Source organism: Trichechus manatus, unplaced genomic scaffold, assembly GCF_000243295.1.
Source record: "Trichechus manatus latirostris isolate Lorelei unplaced genomic scaffold, TriManLat1.0 scaffold00313, whole genome shotgun sequence".
Lineage (NCBI taxonomy): Eukaryota > Metazoa > Chordata > Mammalia > Sirenia > Trichechidae > Trichechus > Trichechus manatus.
The window spans coordinates 423869-443364 of record NW_004444249.1 but is presented as its reverse complement, the minus strand read 5'-3'; the positions used below and the strand labels follow the sequence as shown (position 1 = coordinate 443364).

Below are 19496 nucleotides of genomic sequence, written 5' to 3'. Positions count from 1 at the left end.
ACCAAGGGAAGACTGATGACATGGACCTTCCTCCTGAACCAACAGAGAAAGCCTTGCCCTAGAGCTGATGCCCTGAACTTGGACTTGAAGCCTTCCCTTGGAGCTGATGCCCTGAGTTTGGACTCGTAGCCTACTGGCCTGTGAGAAAATAAATTTCTCTTTGTTAAAGCCATCCACTTGTGGTATTCCTGTTAGAGTAGCACCAGATGACTAAGACACCATATTTGAACATTTGTCACATCCATTGAATTATTCCTTATAAATTAGATAATATTTGAGGCAAAATGTATAAATACAACTAAAATTAATTTATAGTACTCCATTAAAATTATAGACTGATGATGCTTCATCAGTCAGAAGTACGTTCTTCTACGCTATGTCCAAAGTCACACTGGGTTTTACACTTCTTTATAGGGAAATTTTTTTTTAAAATACTTAAGAAAAGGGCAACTAAGATCTATGCCTATTATCAAAAGTCAATGTGTAAACGTGGATAAAAATAAACAGAATCTTTTTAAAAGCTTTAAAACTAGGGCTAAAAGAACACTTAGGAAACGTAAAGAAATTCAAAGCACAGAAATGTGCTCCAATCAGTTCTACATATACTAACCTAAAACTGTCTGCAAACTTTAAGAGGAGAATTGCTAATATTGGATCACTTTGAAAATGATGAAACAGGCGTGACTATGTGAGTTTAGCAGTTTAGCCAAAAGGACAAGGGCTAAAGGGCTGAACTCGTATGATGCTTGGTCTATGCAGATTCCACCAGCCAAGGAGGTGCTTGCCTAAACCCTGAACTGGAGAATATTACATGTGATTGTTCCGAGTTGTTTGGGTGGATAGGTGATTAGGGGTACTGTCTCACTTAATCTGCCCAGAAAGACTGTAGAGGAGCTGGGAATTCCTCCTTCAACCAGGAGTTCTCTGGGAAACACATAAGATTCCACCCTGCTTACCACTCCTACAAGTGAAGCTACCAAAGCCTAGCACCTACCAGAAGTGTCTAAGCACACTCCTCCTGGGATTACAGTTAACTGAAACAAGGAATCAAGCCATTTCAGAGGACTGGAAGAAGAATGCTCCGGGGCCGATCCCTATCTGTGACATCCGTGAGCGGGCTTCCTCGGTGGGAAGTTGAAGAACTTCCTGTGGAGGATTTTCTGCTCTTTGAAGTTTCTTGGGAAGTGACCAATAAAGGTTTGTACCATTCCTAAGGTTCTGTTTACCAAATTTCTGAAGAATGTAGTTTAGGATTTCACAGGTGACTCTCAAGTGATAGTGAATTGCCAGTGAGTGGGGAAAGTATTCAAACATCTGTTGGAATGTAAGTTTAGATTCCATTTCATTTTGTCTATTTCAGCATGCAATGAAGACTTAGCTGTAGGTATATGTTGAACACAGAGAAAATTGAAAATGGTAGTTGTTGCCGGGGAATGTGAATTTACAATAAAATTTTAAATTGGTGTTACAATAAAACAGGAATAAAAAGTAAGCATTTCCTTTTTTTATTATTTTTCTCAGCAAAAAGCATAATCAAGTACTTTATTTTAGCAAGAAACAGTATAGGACGAATTAGAAACTTTAACTCCATATGCTATTAATGATTATATAAAATATTTGGTAATGTTTCTAAAAATTTAAGATGAGCTTGGACTTAAAGTTGTAACTTAGAATCTATTTAGACTACATAATATTGTGCTCCTGTTAAGAAGAATCAAAGTATTTTTTTCTCTTCGATGCGATGCATCCATAGGAATTAAAAACTAAGAAAAGAAATCAAATTGTTAAAACAATTTCCTAATAAGGTAAAACTTGATTTGTGCTGGACTTGAAAAGACAAGGTAAAGAATTGTAACTTAAATGATTTTCATAATAAGACATCTTTAAAATTATAAAAAATAATTCCTTATGGAATGATAAAAATATTAGCAAAGAAAAATGAATGGTTTTGAAATTGAGTTCTTCACGATCATGAGGGACCAGATGAAGTGGTTGATGAGTAAATAGTGGTGATAACCTGCATAATTTAAAGGATCTGAAATGAGAACATGAATGTAATGTATTACTTCCTCCCTCTGGCTATTTAGAACCAGCACAACCTTGAAATAAGAGACACCTGTTCTGCTTTTCACCTATAGTAACTGTTCAAAGTTCTCATTTGCATGGATTCATAAATTCATAAGCTTATGCAGAAATGCACAGAAAGCTTGTAAGAGAACGAAGCACAGTCTTCATAGTTTAGAGGGGAGGAAGCAAAGAGGAGAGAAGCCATATTATGGAGAGTGAAGTGTTTTTACTAATAGCTTTTTGTAATGTCCTTTTTCCAGTTACAAGGTTTTTAAATATTTTCTGCCCAAAGTTCCTGGGAACAAAGCCAACCCTATCCCATGTGAATCCCAGGCTTTGACTTAAAATTGACCTTCTCCACAGATTGGGCAGTAATGCAAGGAAAATGCTTGGTAAGGGGTGGGGGTGGGGGAACACCTGAGATTCCTCAGCGCCAGTAATCACTACGTAAGACCTCTGCACAAGTTCCAGACCCCAAGCAGAACCCCTTTCCTTCCTTCTTTTTCTTCCTTTAACTAACATTAATGAGCATTGTTTCCTGGGTGCTGGGAGCACATGGTTGAAAACCAAGTACCAGGGATCTTACATCTTGGTGACCTGGATGCTGGTCCCAGGGCCTAGAGCAGTGCCTGACACATAGAAAATGCTCACTGCATACTTTTTGACTAAGGAATGAATACATGAAAGAATACAATTATTTTTCATGTTCTAAGCTGCCTTTGGTATTTATTTTCAATTGGCCCCCTGCAAGAAGAAGGGAATTTTCTGTGGAGAGGGGATCCACAATGTGATTTACCCAAGTTGACGTCATCCTCAATATATCTTTATTTTCATATTTATCACAGGCTGATTTTGTTAGAGATTTTTATATAGGTGGACAATAATTGTGTTCATCCTCAACAATACATTGCCGCTATTGTTTGTTTTTCAAATTTACTTTGAACTTTTACTTCACTCCAGTGCATCACAGTGATAAGAAGCATCTTAGAGATGATGGATCCAGCTCCTCCCTTTCATAGACGCCTAGAGGAATTAAGAGACCAAGCAAATGGCAGAATTGGTTTCCTCTAAGTCTAGTTCTATTTTACTGCGACATCAGAATTAAACATCAAAACCGCCATTGTCTAAGCAAATGTCCAATAGATGAAAGAAGACGGAACTTGCAGTCAAAGGTCATGGATTTCCAAGACTTTTAAAAATCCTTTAGCCTCCTAAATGTCAGTTTCTTCAAGAATGAAATGAATGTAATATACTCCAGCCATTTTATGATGTTTTGTGGCAAACAGGAAATGTATTCATATTCAATAAAACAAAAGATTTTTTAGAGAGGAAAAACATCCATCCCTGCCAAAATTTTGCCAATGAACAATGGAAATGTGTAAAATATATCAAATGAGGGAGTCACAATTAAATTATTCAATGTTAATTCTCAGACCTCAAAATAACCTTTTCTGGTTGTTCATTAACCTTGAATCTTATTACTTTATTCACTCATCCATTTACTGTTCAATAAAGATTCATTAAGTGCCTATTGGGCACAATCTAGAATTGATTCCTAATCTCCCAGAATTGGAAAACTTGCAAGGAAGATAGGCATTGAACACACAATGATAGTCAAATGTCACAGGGGTGGGAATAAGGAAACAGGTGCTTTGAGACTACACAGTAAGAGTGAGAATTTCTAAACCCAGTTTGGGGTTTGGGGAGAACTTCTCTGAGAAAGAGACCTTTGAGCTGATGCTTCAAGGATGAATAGTTGTTGGGTAAAGATGACAGAGGAGTCGATAAGGAGAGACAGTGTCCCAAATGAGGGAACTGAATATGCTAAGATGCAGAAGTGAGAAAGTGTACTCTGCTCAAAGATCTGAATGAAGACTGGAGACGAGAAAACAGAGGGTTACAAGACGGGAAGAGAGAGACAGCAAGGACTAGGTTGTGAAGGTTATGGTGAGTACTAATGGCCTTAAGGGGTTTTATCTTCAATATATGAGCAATGGGAAGCCACTGTAGTTCTAAATAGTAGAAAGTGCTAAATGGTCAGATTTATGTTTTTCAAAAAGCACTGCTACTAGTAGGGGGACAGGAAAGTAAGAAAGCAATGGACCAGCTAGATGGCAGTTCTCAGGTTGGAGAGTGTTGCCCAAATGTCAAGAACCAAGAAAGAGTTTGTCTTTCTCCTTTGCACGGGACACACTACAATTTTTTCCTATGCACAGACTTGCCCACAATATTGTAAAGTATGGACTGATTATCTTAATGAGGAGATTTAGGGTCATTAAAAATAGTTTAATGACTATTATCACAAATCATGAGTGCTAATTTAACAGATGCAAACACTTCTGAAATACAGTCCCTAAACAGATGTTTCCCCCTTAGAATATACTAAAAACTATTTGGTTTAGCCCTAAGCCAGCATACTGCTCCCTCCTCAAACTGGACACCTTAGGTCAGAGTGACATGGTACAAAGGGTATATGGAAGAACGAAGGAAACAATAGTTAAAATGGTATGGTAGAAACTGATTATAATTTTAAGTCCACTATTCTGAGGCAGGAGTGTTAAAGGTGTACTTTTGATATAAGTGAAGTTAAAGGAGTCTGTGATACTTCTGATATTTATCAAATTTCCAAAGCCCTTTATGATTGATGTCAGCACTACTGCTCCAAGGTTCCCTAAGCCACAGGGTTCCTTTTTGTTAACCCAGAAGTACCGAGAGCCCTCGGTGGTGCAAACGGTTAACACACACTCTGCTGCTAACTGAAACGTTGGCAGTTCAAGTCTACCGAGAGGCACCTTGGACAAAAGATGTGGCAATCTACTTCCAAAACAAACAGACACTGAAAACCCTATGGAGCATAGTTCTACTCTGCCATACACCAGGTCACTATGAGCTGGAATTGACCCTGTGGCAATTGGTGCCTAAAGCCAAAATAAAAAAGCTGTTTCCTCTGTTATTTTGTAAATGGTTTCCCAAGAGCAGAATAGAAAGGATTCTACCTTCCCCAAGACCTAATGATGTTTACCTTTTTGTGATACTATGTGCTTTCCTCCTCCTTCCTTCCCATCCACCAATTCCAAATATCCATCAATGTGCTGTTCCGTACAATGACTGACAACTATGCTATCTACAGCCTGTAAGCTCTGGACTCAGACTGCATGGGTTGGAATCCCAATCCCACCACTACTTGTATGATGTTGGACCCATCATATAGCCTGTCTGTGTCTCAGCTTCCTCAACAATAATGTAAAACCAAAAACCCAAACTCATTGCCGTGGAGTCCATTCCGACTCATAGCGACCCTACAGAACAGAGTAGAACTGCCCCACAGGGTTTCCAAGGAGCAGCTGGTAGATTTGAACTGCCAACCCTTTGGTTAACAGCCTGAACTCTTAACCACTGTGCCACCAGGGCTCCTCAGTAATGTAAAGATAATAATAAATATCTACCTGTGCTATGAAAATTAAAAGAAATGCCAGTTGTAAATTACTTAGTATAGTGCCTAACATTTAATAAACACTGCAGGTGTTAGCTTTTTATTTTTATTTCTTCATAAAATTCATTCATAAAATGAGAGAGTTGGGGTCAGCCATCATCATACTAGCTTTCACTTTGAGTAATTCTTTGATATATTTTTTTTACCATGTAAGAAGAAAGGGGGAAAGAAAGATATTGATAAGGGTGACTTCAATCTATGGGTGATCTTGTTACTATTGTTAGGTGCCATCAAGTCAATTCCAACTCACAGTGAACCCATGTGAAAGAGTAGGACTACCCCGCGGGGTTTTCTTGGCTGTAATCTTTATGGCAGCAGATCACGAAGACTTTCTCCCTCAGAGCCACTGGGTGGGTTCCAGCCTCCAATCTCTGGGTTAGCGGCCGAGCCTTAAGTGGACCATTGACACAGTAACTGGGGGTTGAGGTTTCTTTGCCTGGTGGGGATATGTAGCAGCCCTGTTAATGGCACCCCAAGCCATACCACGTGAAGCACACAATCTATGTAAAAGCTGTGCTTGCTGCACACATAACTTCAAGATTTCCTTTTTATCCAGATTGTCATGCCTAAACCCCTCCTGTATAAAACATTTGGAGCTGCCATTGTGGGAAGAATCAGGGTGGGGTGTGGGCGTGGTCTTGTGCTAAGTGGGAGTATCACCTTAAATTGCCAGAGACTGCAGCTGCTTTAATTTGAAGCAGAGGCCCAGGAAAGTGCCAGACACACAGACGTTTATTGACCATTGTTGCCAGTAGCACTTCTTCCCTACCAGACCTGCTGCCTCAGCGAATGATTTTCTAACTGTAGAATGACTTCCCTTGCTTCTGCCACTGTGTCTTGGAATCAGAGGGGTAGATTAGTAGCCATGCATACTGAAGCAGTGGTATGACTTCCAAATTCTGTAACTTTTAGGCCTTTAAAAATAGTAAATGAGTCTCCCAGTTTTTTATGTATGCAATGCCTTCTTTTGCCTGGTGTCTATACCATGCACTTTGGAGTCCTAATTTTAAAAATCTCAGCAGTGTTTCTGGATGAAAACGTAGGGTCTTAATGACCTCATTGATATTTTTTCATGATAGCTCATCTTTTCTTTCTTATGAAAGGCCTGATACTCTGTCCTCACAGTAAAGATAGCTCCCATCTTGTTTCAGGAAAAATATAGATCAATAAAGTACAGAGTACGTGTTTGAAAACGCCGGGTAAGTTCAAATTCAGTGACCTACACTGTGGGAAAACAATAATTCATTAAGAAATACGTGTTGCTAAACCACTTTTGTTTATACTCCATGTTTGAAGCTATCTCTGTGCCGTGGTACTCACCTATACTCGAGCAGGCTAAGAGAAGTCTAAGGTGAAACGTGGTAAATAAACAGAGCAAAAACCATGGGAAACTGGTTAGCATATGAATATGGGGAAGACAGGAAGAGGCTTAAATGTTGTTTGAGCATATCAAATAGCAGCAAGAGACCTCCCCACAGGATATCTGTAAAGGGAGGAGTCTGGTCTGGGAGGAAAAATAATAACATCCATTTACTGTCAGGCCTCAGCCAATATGGGACTTTTGTTTTCAAATTTTGTGTTTTTGTTCCTAATATACCGAAAGAGCATAGCCATAGTATTTATAAACACTCTAAGGCTGTTTGTTGTTGCTGTTAGCGATGACCCATATCAAGTCTGAAGGTCTTATCTAGGGAAAAAAAAGTAGTAAATTAATTAGCTATGTTTATCTTTGCATTTCAATTCCCAAATGTAAATATTTGTTTTTTCAAATAAAGAATTTTCTCCTCTGTTATGTCCATTAGCAAATAAAAACATGTTTACATTCACCTAAGCTCATTTAAATTTGAAACACATAATCTAACAAACAAGGATGTTCTAAGATCTCTGAGTAAGACACAAAAATGCAAATAAGAGTTTTCAAGAATAAAAATGTGAGTAAAGCATTTAATAAATGTATGCCATCACAACAATTCGTCTCTATTCAATTGGAACAACAGAGAAAGAACGAGAGTCAGGAATAGGAGGAGTATATGGAATGTGTGGCTAATTGCCTCTGTGAACAACTGCTACCTTTGCCATGAGACCAGAACTGGATGGTGCCCAGCTACCATTACTGAACATTTTGATCAAGGATTCTATAGCAGAATTCCAGTCAAAAGGGGGAAAATGCATAACATAATTTCAAATTTTCATGGACTCTAGACTTACTGGAGCCATAGAGGCTGGATAAACCCCTGAAACTATTGCGCTGAGATAATCTTTAAACCTTAAACCAAAAATATCCCCTGAAGACTCATTAAAATCAAATAATAATTTAGTTTAACTGGTAAAAAATTTCTGCCTTTAGCATTATTCTCTTTTAAGAACTAAATGGGATCAAATTGACAACAGCAACTCAAAAGATTAGCTAGGAACCTTAGGGAGCAGTGAGTTTATGTCAACAGGGGAGGAACAACTCAGAAAAGGAGAGTGAGAATGATTGCACAACTCAAAGAATGTAATCAATGTCCTTGAATTGTACATGTAGGAACTGTTGGAGTATGTTTTGCTGTGTAAGTTCTCAACAACAACAACAAAATTAATTAAATTAAATTTAAAAAAGGAAAAAAAATTAAATAAAAAAAAATGTGTTCCATCAGAAACCCATAAGATATTCCTTCTGATTAGAGGAAAATGAAAGAAATAATCTACAGAACAGAAGCAATTATTTAAATATTTTGCATTTTTGTGGACTCACTGGTTTTGAATAAAGCTTATATATATTTTAATATCATGCTAAGATATGACTTTCACACTTTAAAGAAAATTTCCTCTTTTTAGTTGCCCTTGCAAACTGTTTCTCTAAGTTTGTTTTTCCTGAACAAATAGTTTTGAACAAGTCATAACATTTTCTGGAATTTGGGGAAATGCTTAGATGTACTTGATGTTGACATCAATTAATTAGACATGGAGTCATTGTTGAAGGTTAAGTGAATCACGTCTGTTCTGGTCTGGTCTGGAAACATCTACTTGTAGGTTTTGCAGATCTTCTTTTTGTGTTCCGTGCTAACCTCATCTCTTGCCATCTGATCTGTGATTGACAGTGTCATTATTAGATATTCCTTAAGTCACTGTTTAAATTTCTTTTAGAAAGAATAAAAAAGTCTTTTCTTAAAGATGAAGTTGTTAAGGACAATTACTTTATGTAGGCTCATATATAAACTAATTTCATGTAATACTGACACTTTGAAAGCTACATTAGCTGTTGTAGGTCTTAGGGGAATTCTTTCATAAATTAATGAACCTTATTAGTATCATATAGCAGTATCAACATTTGTCTTTTGTGTCTCACTTCTCCAAAGACAATATTCCAAAAAGTACTTTTGAGTGGCTCAGGTTTGAAGAAAAATTCGAAGATAAAATTCTACCTTTTGGTCATTGATTGGTAACCATTTATTATTTGAAGTCTAAGTTATAGAAATAAGAAATGTAAGAGCTACAGTAGCTATCATACCCTATATCCTGAGGAACTGGAATATTTTATTTAAAAAGAAAACAGTAATGCAAAGTGAGAAGAAAATTCCTTCTCAGTATTCAAGTAATGAAACTGAGTTGAAAGTTGGTGCCAATATCTGCATTAGGGTTTTCTAGGCTATAATCTTTACGGCTTGCTGAAAGCAAAGAGGACTTGAAGCACTTACTGATGAAGATCAAAGACCACAGCCTTCAGTATGGATTACACCTCAACATAAAGAAAACAAAAATCCTCACAACTAGACCAATAAGCAACATCATGATAAACAGAGAAAAAACTGAAGTTGTCAAGAATTTCATTTTACTTGGGTCCACAATCAACGGCCATGGAAGCAGCAGCCAAGAGATCAAATGATGTATTGCATGGGGCAAATCTGCTGCAAAAGACCTTTTTAAAGTGTTAAAAAGCAAAGACGTTACTTTGAGGACTAAGGTACACCTGACCCAAGTCATAGAATTTTCACTCACCTCATATGCATGCGAAAGCTGGACAATGAATAAGGAAGACCTAAGAAGAATTGATGCCTTTGAATTACGGTGCTGGGGAAGAATATTGACTACATCATGAACGACCAGTAGAATGAACAAATCTGTCTTGGAAGAGTACAGCTGGAATGCTCCTTAGAAGCAAGGATGGTGAGACTTTGTCGCACGTAATTTGGGCATGTTATCAGAAAGGATCAGTCTCTGGAGAAGGACATCATGCTTGCTAAAAAGCAGAGGGTCAGCAGAAGAAAGGAAGACCCTCAATGAGATGGATTGACACAGTGGCTTCAACAGTGAGACCAAATACAGCAACGATTGTGAGGATGGTGCAGAACCGGGCAGCGTTTCGTTCTGTTGTACATAGGGTTGCTGTGAGTTGGAACCGACTGGAAGGTACCTAACAACAACAACAACAATCTTTATGGGAGCAGATCACCAGGTCTTTTCTCCCACAGAGCTGCTGGGTGGGTTCAAACAGCCAATCTTTTGGTTAGCAGTTGAGCAGTTAACCAATGCAGCACCAGAGTTCCTTTTGGAGGCTAGAAGTCTAAATTCAGGGCTTCCTCAGTAGGGGAACAAATCTTCCTCAGTAGGGCTATGCTCTGTCAGCTCTAGGAGAAGATCATTGCTTGTCTCTTTCAGCTTCTGGCGATCTCAAACGTTCCTTAGCATTCCTTCGCTTGTAGATGAATCCTCATTGTGTCTCCCCCCAGTATGTGTGGCTGTCCTTGTCTGTTTTCCCTTTTTTATAAGACACCACTCAGACAAGATTCTATTCTAAACAGGGTCAGATTCACAGGTACAGGGGTTACCAAACTCAAACCAAACCCACTGCCATAAAGTTGATTCTGACTCATAGCAACACTTTAGCACAGAGTAGAACTGCCCCATAGAGTTTCCAAGACTGTAAATCTCTAAGGAAGCAGACTGCCACATCATTCTCCCATGGAGTGGCTGGTGGGTTCGAACCACTGACCTTTTGGTTAGCAGCTGAGCACTTTTACCACTGTGCCACCAGGGCTCCTGGTACAGGGGTTGGGAGTTAACGTATATTTTAGGGGACACAACTCAATCCATATCACCATATGAGTATGAAAATTTGTGTTTGTGTCATTATGTTTGACATCAGGATTGGGCCAAGCATCTTCCCTCAAAATCTATCAACTCCTTTCCATCGTCCATATGTACCTTGCTTTTTGCCTTAGTTGAGGAGTGGCTGTTTGACTGGGGGGACTTGCTCATAATTTCAGTAGCTTCTGTTACTTGGACATGTCCTAGCCCTTTCTTGGACCACTGTAGTTGGGGCAAAGTGTGACTACTGCTGCCGAGGGCATGTGTCATGAAAATGGCTATTTGTCCCAACTTTGACACTGCAATGTGAATGGAGCTTTAAGCCACATACTGCTTTATCCCAATCATATCTTCAGATTTTCATGAAATGTTTGTACTTCTCTGCTGTTACTAACCTGCTGCTCTATGACATGCAGCCAAAAGGGGTTTAAAGTTATGTGTTTAATTGGACCAAATATCAACCATTTGTTAGTGTCCCTTAAAAAACAGTTTAATATTATTCTTTTAGAAAGTTAAACTCTTGTGCTAGGTGGATCCTAAATGTTAGCTTAAAAATGGGAACACATTTATATCCCTTCATCACTTGAAATAAATGGAATGAATTATTAACCCAAATGTTAATGGAAACTTTTCTTTTTTTAACAGTTGGTGGCATCTATACTGTGATTCAGACAAAGGCCAAGACAACAGCAGAAGAATGGGGAGACAATTATTTCCTAATAGGTCCGTATTTTGAGCATAATATGAAGACTCAGGTGGAACCGTGCGAACCTCTAAATGAGACTGTTAGAAGAGCAGTGGACACAATGAACAAGCACGGATGCCAGGTAAAGGATACCCATCAACACTTCTCTGGGCAACTTTTAGTCAACTGTTAGGGGAAAACAGACTGCGATTTACATAAACTCACAACAAGAGAAGACTGTTCACCTACTTAGGGTGGAGGAGCAGACTTGTGAGAAAGATGATGAATTTGGTTTTAAATGGTAGCATTTGAGGCATCTTGTAAAAATCAAGGGGATATGTCTAGTAGGATAATGAGTTTGGAGCTCAGCAGAAGGTACAGGATAGAGATGTATTTGGGGAAGTCATATACATCTAAATTGTATTGAAATCATGGATGTTGATAACATTATTAAGTGGGAGATTATGGAGTAAGAGCAGAAGTTTTGGGCAAACCTTGGAGAATGCCAACATCCTAGAGTACCTACACCAAAAGAAGCCTGAGACTGCAAATGTAGAAGCAAAGTAGTGATGTAGAACCAAGGATGTTCAACTTCTAATCTCTGGAAGCTGTGAATGTTTTATTTGGCAAAAGGGACTTGGAAGACTGATTAAACTAAGGATTATGAGCTAGCGAGTTTACCCTGGATTATTCAGGAGGTCCCTTATATGAAGGAGGTAGTAGAATGAGAGTCAGAGAGGAGATGTAGCAATGGAAGCAGAGGCTGGAGTGGAGTGATGTACTTTGAAGATGGTGGAAGGGGCCACAAGAGGAGAATTATAGGTGGCCTCTAGAAGCTGGAAAAAGCAAGGAACCATGTTCTTCCCTAGAGTTTACAGAAGGAATGCAGCTCTTTCAACACCTTGATTTTAGCCCATAAGACCCATTTCAGACTTCTGATCTCCATGCCTTTAAGATAATAAACTTGCGTTATTTTAAGCAACAAAGTTTGTGGTGATTTGTTATAGCCTCAGTAGGAATAAACCAAACTCATAGCCATCAAGTCAACTCCAAATAGTGATGTTAAATCATAGAAGGAGAGAGTTTCAAGTATGAAGGAGGGACTAAGTCAACAAAAGATTGAACGAGGGACAATTGGATTTGGCTATATTCAGGTCATTGGTGACCTCTCTAAGTACAGTTTCAGAGGAGAAGGGGAGGTTAAATCTGACTGTAGTGGGTTGAGGAATGAGAGATGAGAAAAAGAACATAGAAGTTGTGTCTGAGATTTTTCTACAAAAGGGAAAAATAATACAGTAGCTGGAGAGTTATGCAGTTTTGAGAATTGTTATTATTATTATTTTTTAATACAGGTGAGATCTAAGTAAGTTTACATGTTGAAGGATAGATCTGGCAGGGTCCTAAAAGGGAGGGTTTGAAAGTTCAAAAGAAATGGATGAGTGAGAATAACAGCACAATTGGAAGAGCATAGTCAATGTCACTGAACTGTGCATGTAGAAATTTTTGAAATGTTGTATCTTTGGCTATGTGTATTTTCACCAAAAAAGAAAAAAAGTTGAGAAGTTAGACGGTTGATATGCTGTGGGGTTGTTAACCAATGTCATAAAACAACATGTGTACTTCTGTTTCATGAGAAACTATTTGTTCTGTAAGCCTTCACCTGAAGTACAATAAAAAAAAGATAAAGTTAAAAAAAAAAAAAAGTAATGGATGATTGAAGAGACAAAATCTCTGAGAATGGAGGAGGGAACAAGATCCAAAGTACTATTGAAAGGATTACTCTTTACCCCTTTCACTCAAACAGGAAGTAAAGGATGAGTGCAAATAGATAAGGAGTTTAGAATGGCCTTACCAAATGGCTTTGATGATCTTACTGAAGTAGGAATTTAGATCATCATATAAGAATGAGGGGAGCCCTTGGGTGGTGCAAACAGTTAAACCACTTGGTTGCTAACCGAAAGGTTGTAGTTTCAAATCCACCCAGAGGTCTCTTTGAAAAAAGGCCTGGCGATCTACTTCCAAAAAATCAGCCATTGAAAACTCTATGACATACATGGGATCACCATGAGTTGGAATCAACTTGACAGCAACTGTTTACTGGATGAAAGTGAGGTGGCATATGTTAAACTGAGAGAATTTGAAGGAAGAGGTTCTGAAGAAGTGTTCAGGGAATATGTAAAAGAGTGTGTAGACATCTTTGAGATATAGTCATGAATTTTTAGTGGTACAAATATACATGACTTTCTGACTCTCCAGCAGCAATCAGCAATCTGAGTAAAGCGGCAGGAAGTTGAATAGCTGGAGATCCTGTGTTGGTTTATTTCAGCATTTGTGCAATTGGGCAAGGTGGCACTGTGGAGGTAACCGGGAGAAAGGTTTAATTAATGGCAATCTCTTTAAGGGTTTCCCTCTTTTTAGCTGACCCTCTATTTTACCAAGCCTGATGTCCTATTCTACCTCTTGGTCTTTCCTAATGATACTTTTTCTTTCTTTCATATACTGAGTATCTTCTATATACCCAAAACCATGATTTCAACTCATAGTGACCCTACAGGACAGAGTAGAACTGCCTCATAGATTTTCCAAGCAGTGACTGGTGGATTTGAACTGCTGACCTTTTGGTTAGCAGCCAAGCTCTTCACCACTGAGCAACCAAGACTCCACCTTCTATATAAAAACCAAAACCCAAACCTATTGCCATCAAGTTGAATTGATTTTGACTCATAGTGACCCTACAGAACACAGTAGAACTGCCACATAGGGTTTCTGAGGGTATAATCTTTATAGAAGCAAACTGCCACATCTTTCTCCTGCAGAGCATCTGGTAGGTTCGAACCTTTCGGTTAACAGCCAAGCACTTTAACCACTGCGTCACCAGGGTTCCTTATCTTCTATATAGAAAGCAAAATAATTGGGTGCTTTGCATACATTATGGAGCCCTGGTAGCACAGTGGTTAAGAGCTTGGCTGCTACCCAAAAGGTTGGCTGTTTGAATTCACCAGCCAATCCTTGGAAACCCTATGGGGCAGTTCTACTCTGTCCTATAGGGTCACTATGAGTTAGAATCGACTGGACAGCAATGGGTTTGGTTTTTTGGTTTTATATACATTATATTTCATTTAAGCCTGACATAAGGTAAATATTAATAAGCACTATCACTCTATGCTAGAGGCTAGCATTTCCCATATTTCATATATCTGCTGACAGATTGTTACATATACAGAGCATTTCATCTAATAACTCTATCTTAAAAGCAGAGAACATAATATTAAATTTTATATCCAGGTCACAAGGGGGTAATGAGGAACAGAAGAACAGAGGTCACAGGATCTAGATACTTTGTTTTTAAATGATCCAATTTAATGAAGAGCCAGAACTTGGTGAATCTAGATGAATGGACGCAGGCCTATTCTATCTTCACTCTCAAACATCAGATGATTTGGACTATCATTAAGACTTTCTATGTAGCATGTTTATCTGCTATTGAGTTCTAAATATAGTTCATACCCTTAAGTACAAATACATTTTCCTCACTTGTGTTACTTGGTATTGCAACATGGCTCTGCATTCTGTTTACGGCAGGTGCATTTTGGAAGATGGTTAATAGAAGGGAGTCCTTACGTGGTGCTCTTTGACATCAGCTATTCGGCTTGGAATCTGGATAGATGGAAGGGTGACCTCTGGGAAGCGTGCAGTGTTGGCATCCCTTATCATGACCGAGAAGCCAATGACATGCTGATATTCGGATCTTTAACTGCCTGGTTCTTAAAAGAGGTACAGTTTACGGGATAGTCATAAACAGAAGAGCAGTGTAACTACATTCAGTGCCTAGTAACCACCCTCATGATCTTTAGATTAGGAAAATTTTGAGATGATGCTGTTATTGATTGTCCTGATAACATTTTAAAGAAATCTGAAAATATTCAGTATCCTAACAAAAGCATCAGGAATTGTTAAATGAGCCAAGCCTACACTTTCTTAACTCCTCAAGGCATGGTAATAGAATTTCTTTAGAACCATTACCTCAAGATGATTGTACCTAGCCTACAAATCAGATGGCGCAGGAGGAGCACCCCTAGCAAAGCAGGGGTGTGGTCTACAGACAAATCACAGAACTGTATGTCAGGGGTGTGTTCCCCTTGACCAATCATTTTTACTGAGAAAGTCAGATTTCAGTGGCCATAAAAGGCTGCCTGAAGTGCAGGGGCATATGGACAGACCCGGTGCCTCGTAGTTGGTGGCAGTAGGAGAAGAGTGGGAATGCTGGCAGAGTCTGGCCTAACGACAGATATGCAATCTCATTTTGCTGTTCTTAGGTGCCACTGAGGCGATTCTGACTCATAGCCACCCTAGAAGGTTCCCAAGGCTATAAATCTTTACAGAAGCAGATAGCCATGTCTTTCTCTGCATAGCAGCTGGTGGGTTGGTGGGTTGGAACCATCGACCTCATGGTTAGCAGTCGAACGCTTTAACCACTGCACCACCAGGGCTCCTTCATTCTAGTGCCAGTTAGTGGAAACAACTCTTCCTCCGTACCTTGCCTCACGGAGTCACTGTCCCAAGGGTGAGGCCAACCACCAAGCAGGGCGCACGTGATTGTGTGTGTGTGTGTGCGCGTGCATGCTTATGCAAACACGCATGTGTGTTTGCTGTCATCCTTTCTGTTAACAGAACGAAAAGCAGTTCTGGAAGTTGAGATTTCCTTCAGTTTAAAGGGTAACTAGAGACACTGAAAAGAATCCAGGGCTGTTGGGAAATCCTTGTTTCTGCTGCCATCTCTTTGCTGCTCTGGTTCCATGTAACCATTAATAGCTGTGGGGAACTCTTTGAAGAACAAGTTCTTAGCATAAGTCATTAGTTCTCAGAGTGGTTTTCTGGGCCAGCAGCATCAGCATCACCTGGGAACTTGTTATAGATGCAAATTCTTGTCCCCAGCCCACCACCCAGAACAATTGAATTACATTATCTGGGGATGGAATCACAGATACCAGTGTTTACCAAGCCTTCCAGATGATTCTGATGCAGGATAAAGTTTGAGAACCATTGTCCTGTGTTAACTCTCCAAACTCACCAATCATCCATTTAGGCTTCTTGAATGCAGGTGTTTTACATTATCAATGCTACTGAACTTGTCAATGTTAAGGAAACTGACAACTCAAAAGGAGGGTGAAGTGGGAACATTAATTTTTTGTAAGGGTGAAACAAGATAACTTTAAGGTAAAGAGACTGGTGGCCAGCCTGGTTTGGCCTAGTGAAATTAGACATGAGTCTTCAGCATGTTACTAAATTGCTAGCAAGTTATTAATCTTTTTGTCCCTACTTCAATTATGTTCTTAAAATAATAATGTATTATTGGCGTTTTGAATGCAAAGAACAGAAAACCTAACTAAGATTGACCTAAAACATAAAGACATTTATTGTTCACTTAAAAAGAAGCTTGGAAGTAGGTAGAATCTATTGATTCAGCAGTTAAGTGGTATCTTCAAGTGTATTATTGTTGATGACAATTCATTATCCATTCATCAAACATGTATTGAATGCCTACTGAGCATTTACTCTTTGAGGCCCATCTGTGGATACAAAAATAAATGATTCCTCGCTAGAAGAGAGAATAATACATAAAATATCTGGGCTTTAGAAACATGTCACTGAATCCTATAAAACATTTTTCGCTTGCTAAATAGGCATGTTTAATATTTAGACCCCTTTAAATTTTAATAAAATGTACAGGCATTATAACTTTTCTTATGCTATGGGCAATTAGCAAGGTCAAGCATTACCAACAACTTTTCTAAAAAAAAATTTTTTTCTTGATATAGGTGACAGATCATGCCGATGATAAACACGTCATTGCCCAATTCCATGAATGGCAGGCCGGAACTGGACTGATCCTTTCCCGAGCCCGGAAACTTCCTATTGCCACAATATTTACTACCCACGCCACTCTGCTCGGGAGGTATCTATGTGCAGCAAACACTGATTTCTACAACCGTCTTGATAAGGTAAATAGTCCTTCTTCCCTCCCCCGCAACCAGCCTTTCTTTCTGATTCTTGAAGCTGAAGAATGAAGTATTGATCTTTACCTTTCATCTGCCAGCCAGATGGCAGAAATGCCCTTTTAATTAATCAATATTCATGACAAAGCTTCCCCTGGGGTACAGAGAGATCATATAGTTTAACTTTGTTGAGAGTCAGTAAATTAGAGGTTAGAGGTGAGAAGCATGATTTCTGTCCTTTGCAGCAATAGATCCTTACCTGGGGAGCAAAAGGGAAGAATACAGAGGATGAGAACAAAATGCTGTGGACATACGATTGGGCTCCTGTTCTACCCTTGAAGCTTGGCAAATGTTGTCAAGACCCTCGATCCACACACACCTCTGAGTGGAAGGTGGAAAACAAGGATTCTAGGCATATAAACTTGTACTATGAGCCTAATTTCCTCTCTATCCTCCAAGTGAATAACTGATTGGAAGCCACATTCTAGGTCTATATGTCAGTTTCTCCTGTAACTGTAATACGTAGCTGTAGGAGGAGGTTTTGTGCGGTCAAGTAAGATAGAAGTTACTGAAAACAGGGATGAGGATTCTTGGTAACCGAACAGTTATATTTGCTCATCATAGGGGAGTATCCAATTCCATGACTTAATATCATTCAATTTAGACTTCATTCTTCTATTTTCCCATCAGTTAAATTTAATTAATATGCATATATCTTTTATATCATCATGTCAATAATATCAGCAAAGCATTTTGAGCACAACAGATTCATGAGCTTTGCAGATTTGGTACCTATATTGCTACTCAAATCAATAATGATTTAGCATTCTGAAATTTAGTTTCACTATCAGTAAAACTAGGAAATGGAATGTTAGTTTCAAAAGTCTCCAGACTTTAAGAGATTCTAGGATTCTGTGAAACAATATAATGTGTATGTGTGTCTGTAATACATAACTAATACTCAGATATAGTAGTGGAGAGGTAATACTACTGCCTCAAATATACTCAGAGTGTAAGAAAGTTTTTTCCGACAAACTTTAACATTTGTAGAAGAATAAGAAGTCCTTTGCTATAAAAAGGGCCACCTAACCTAAAGGTCAGCTTGCAAACATAAGATGCACATTTAGAATAAAAACATGAAAGAATTCAGATTCTTAACTGCGTGTGGTTATGGTAGGTGAATAAAGACAAACTAGTGATCTGTGATAAGCTCAACAACCATGTTTCTTGGAGAACAGCTGACTTTAATTTTTTTGAAAGATAAAATATTAGAGAGGTATATAAAACAGTTTTTCCTTCAGAATACTTAAGAATATTCTATAATAACAATAAAAATAACTAGTAATATGCATTAGATTTTCTTGCTTGCTTTTTTTAGAATGCACTTTTTATTGTACTTTAGATGAAGGTTTACAGAACAAATAGTTTCTCATTAAACAGTTCATACACATATTGTTTTATGAAAATGGTTAACCACCCCACAACATGTCAGCACTGTCCCTTCTCGACCTTGGATTCCCTATTACCAGCTTTCATGTCTCCTCCTGCCTTCTAGTCCTTGTCCCTGGAATGTTGTGCCCCTTTAGTCTCGTTATGTTTTTATGGGGCTGTCTAAACTTTGGCTGAATGGTGAACCTCGGGAGTGACTTCATTACTGACCTGAAAGGGTGTCCAGGGGCCATACTTTTGGGATTTCTCCAGTCTCTGTCAGGCCAGTGAGTCTGGTCTTTTTTTGTGAGTTAGAATTTGTTCTACGTTTTTCTCCAGTTCTGTCCTGGACCCTCTGTTGTGATCCCTGTCAGAGCAGTCAGTGGTGGTAGCCAGGCACCATCTGGTTGTACTGGACTCAGTTTGGTGGAGGCCATGGTAGTTGTGGTCCATTAGTCCTTTGGACTAACCTTCCCCTTGTATCTTGTGTTCTTTATTCTCCCGTGCTCCCGAAGGAGTGAGACCAGTGGAGTATCTTAGAATGGCAGCTCAAATGTTTTTAAGACCCTAGATGCTACTCACCAAAGTAGAATGTAGAACATTTACTTTATAAGCTATGTTATGACAATTGAGCTAGATGTTCCCCAAGACCATGGTCCCCACTGCACTCCGCCCAGCAATTGGGTCCCTCAGGGAGTTTGGATGTGTCTGTGGAGCTTCCATGACCTTTCCTTGTACAAGTTGTGCTGGCTTCCCC

General features: G+C 39.0%; 1 protein-coding gene across 1 annotated transcript in view; it reads left to right on the top strand.

Moving 5' to 3' along the window:
* The first annotated feature begins 860 nt into the window (after positions 1-860).
* GYS2 (glycogen synthase 2) overlaps positions 861-19496 on the top strand; it is a 61429-nt gene continuing 42793 nt past the window's right edge. The window contains exons 1-4 of the mRNA XM_004390631.3: positions 861-1197; positions 11276-11457; positions 14898-15089; positions 17135-17317. Coding sequence (XP_004390688.1) covers positions 1077-1197; positions 11276-11457; positions 14898-15089; positions 17135-17317 — 678 coding nt within the window. The 5' untranslated portion in view covers positions 861-1076. The remainder of the gene's footprint in view (positions 1198-11275; positions 11458-14897; positions 15090-17134; positions 17318-19496) is intronic.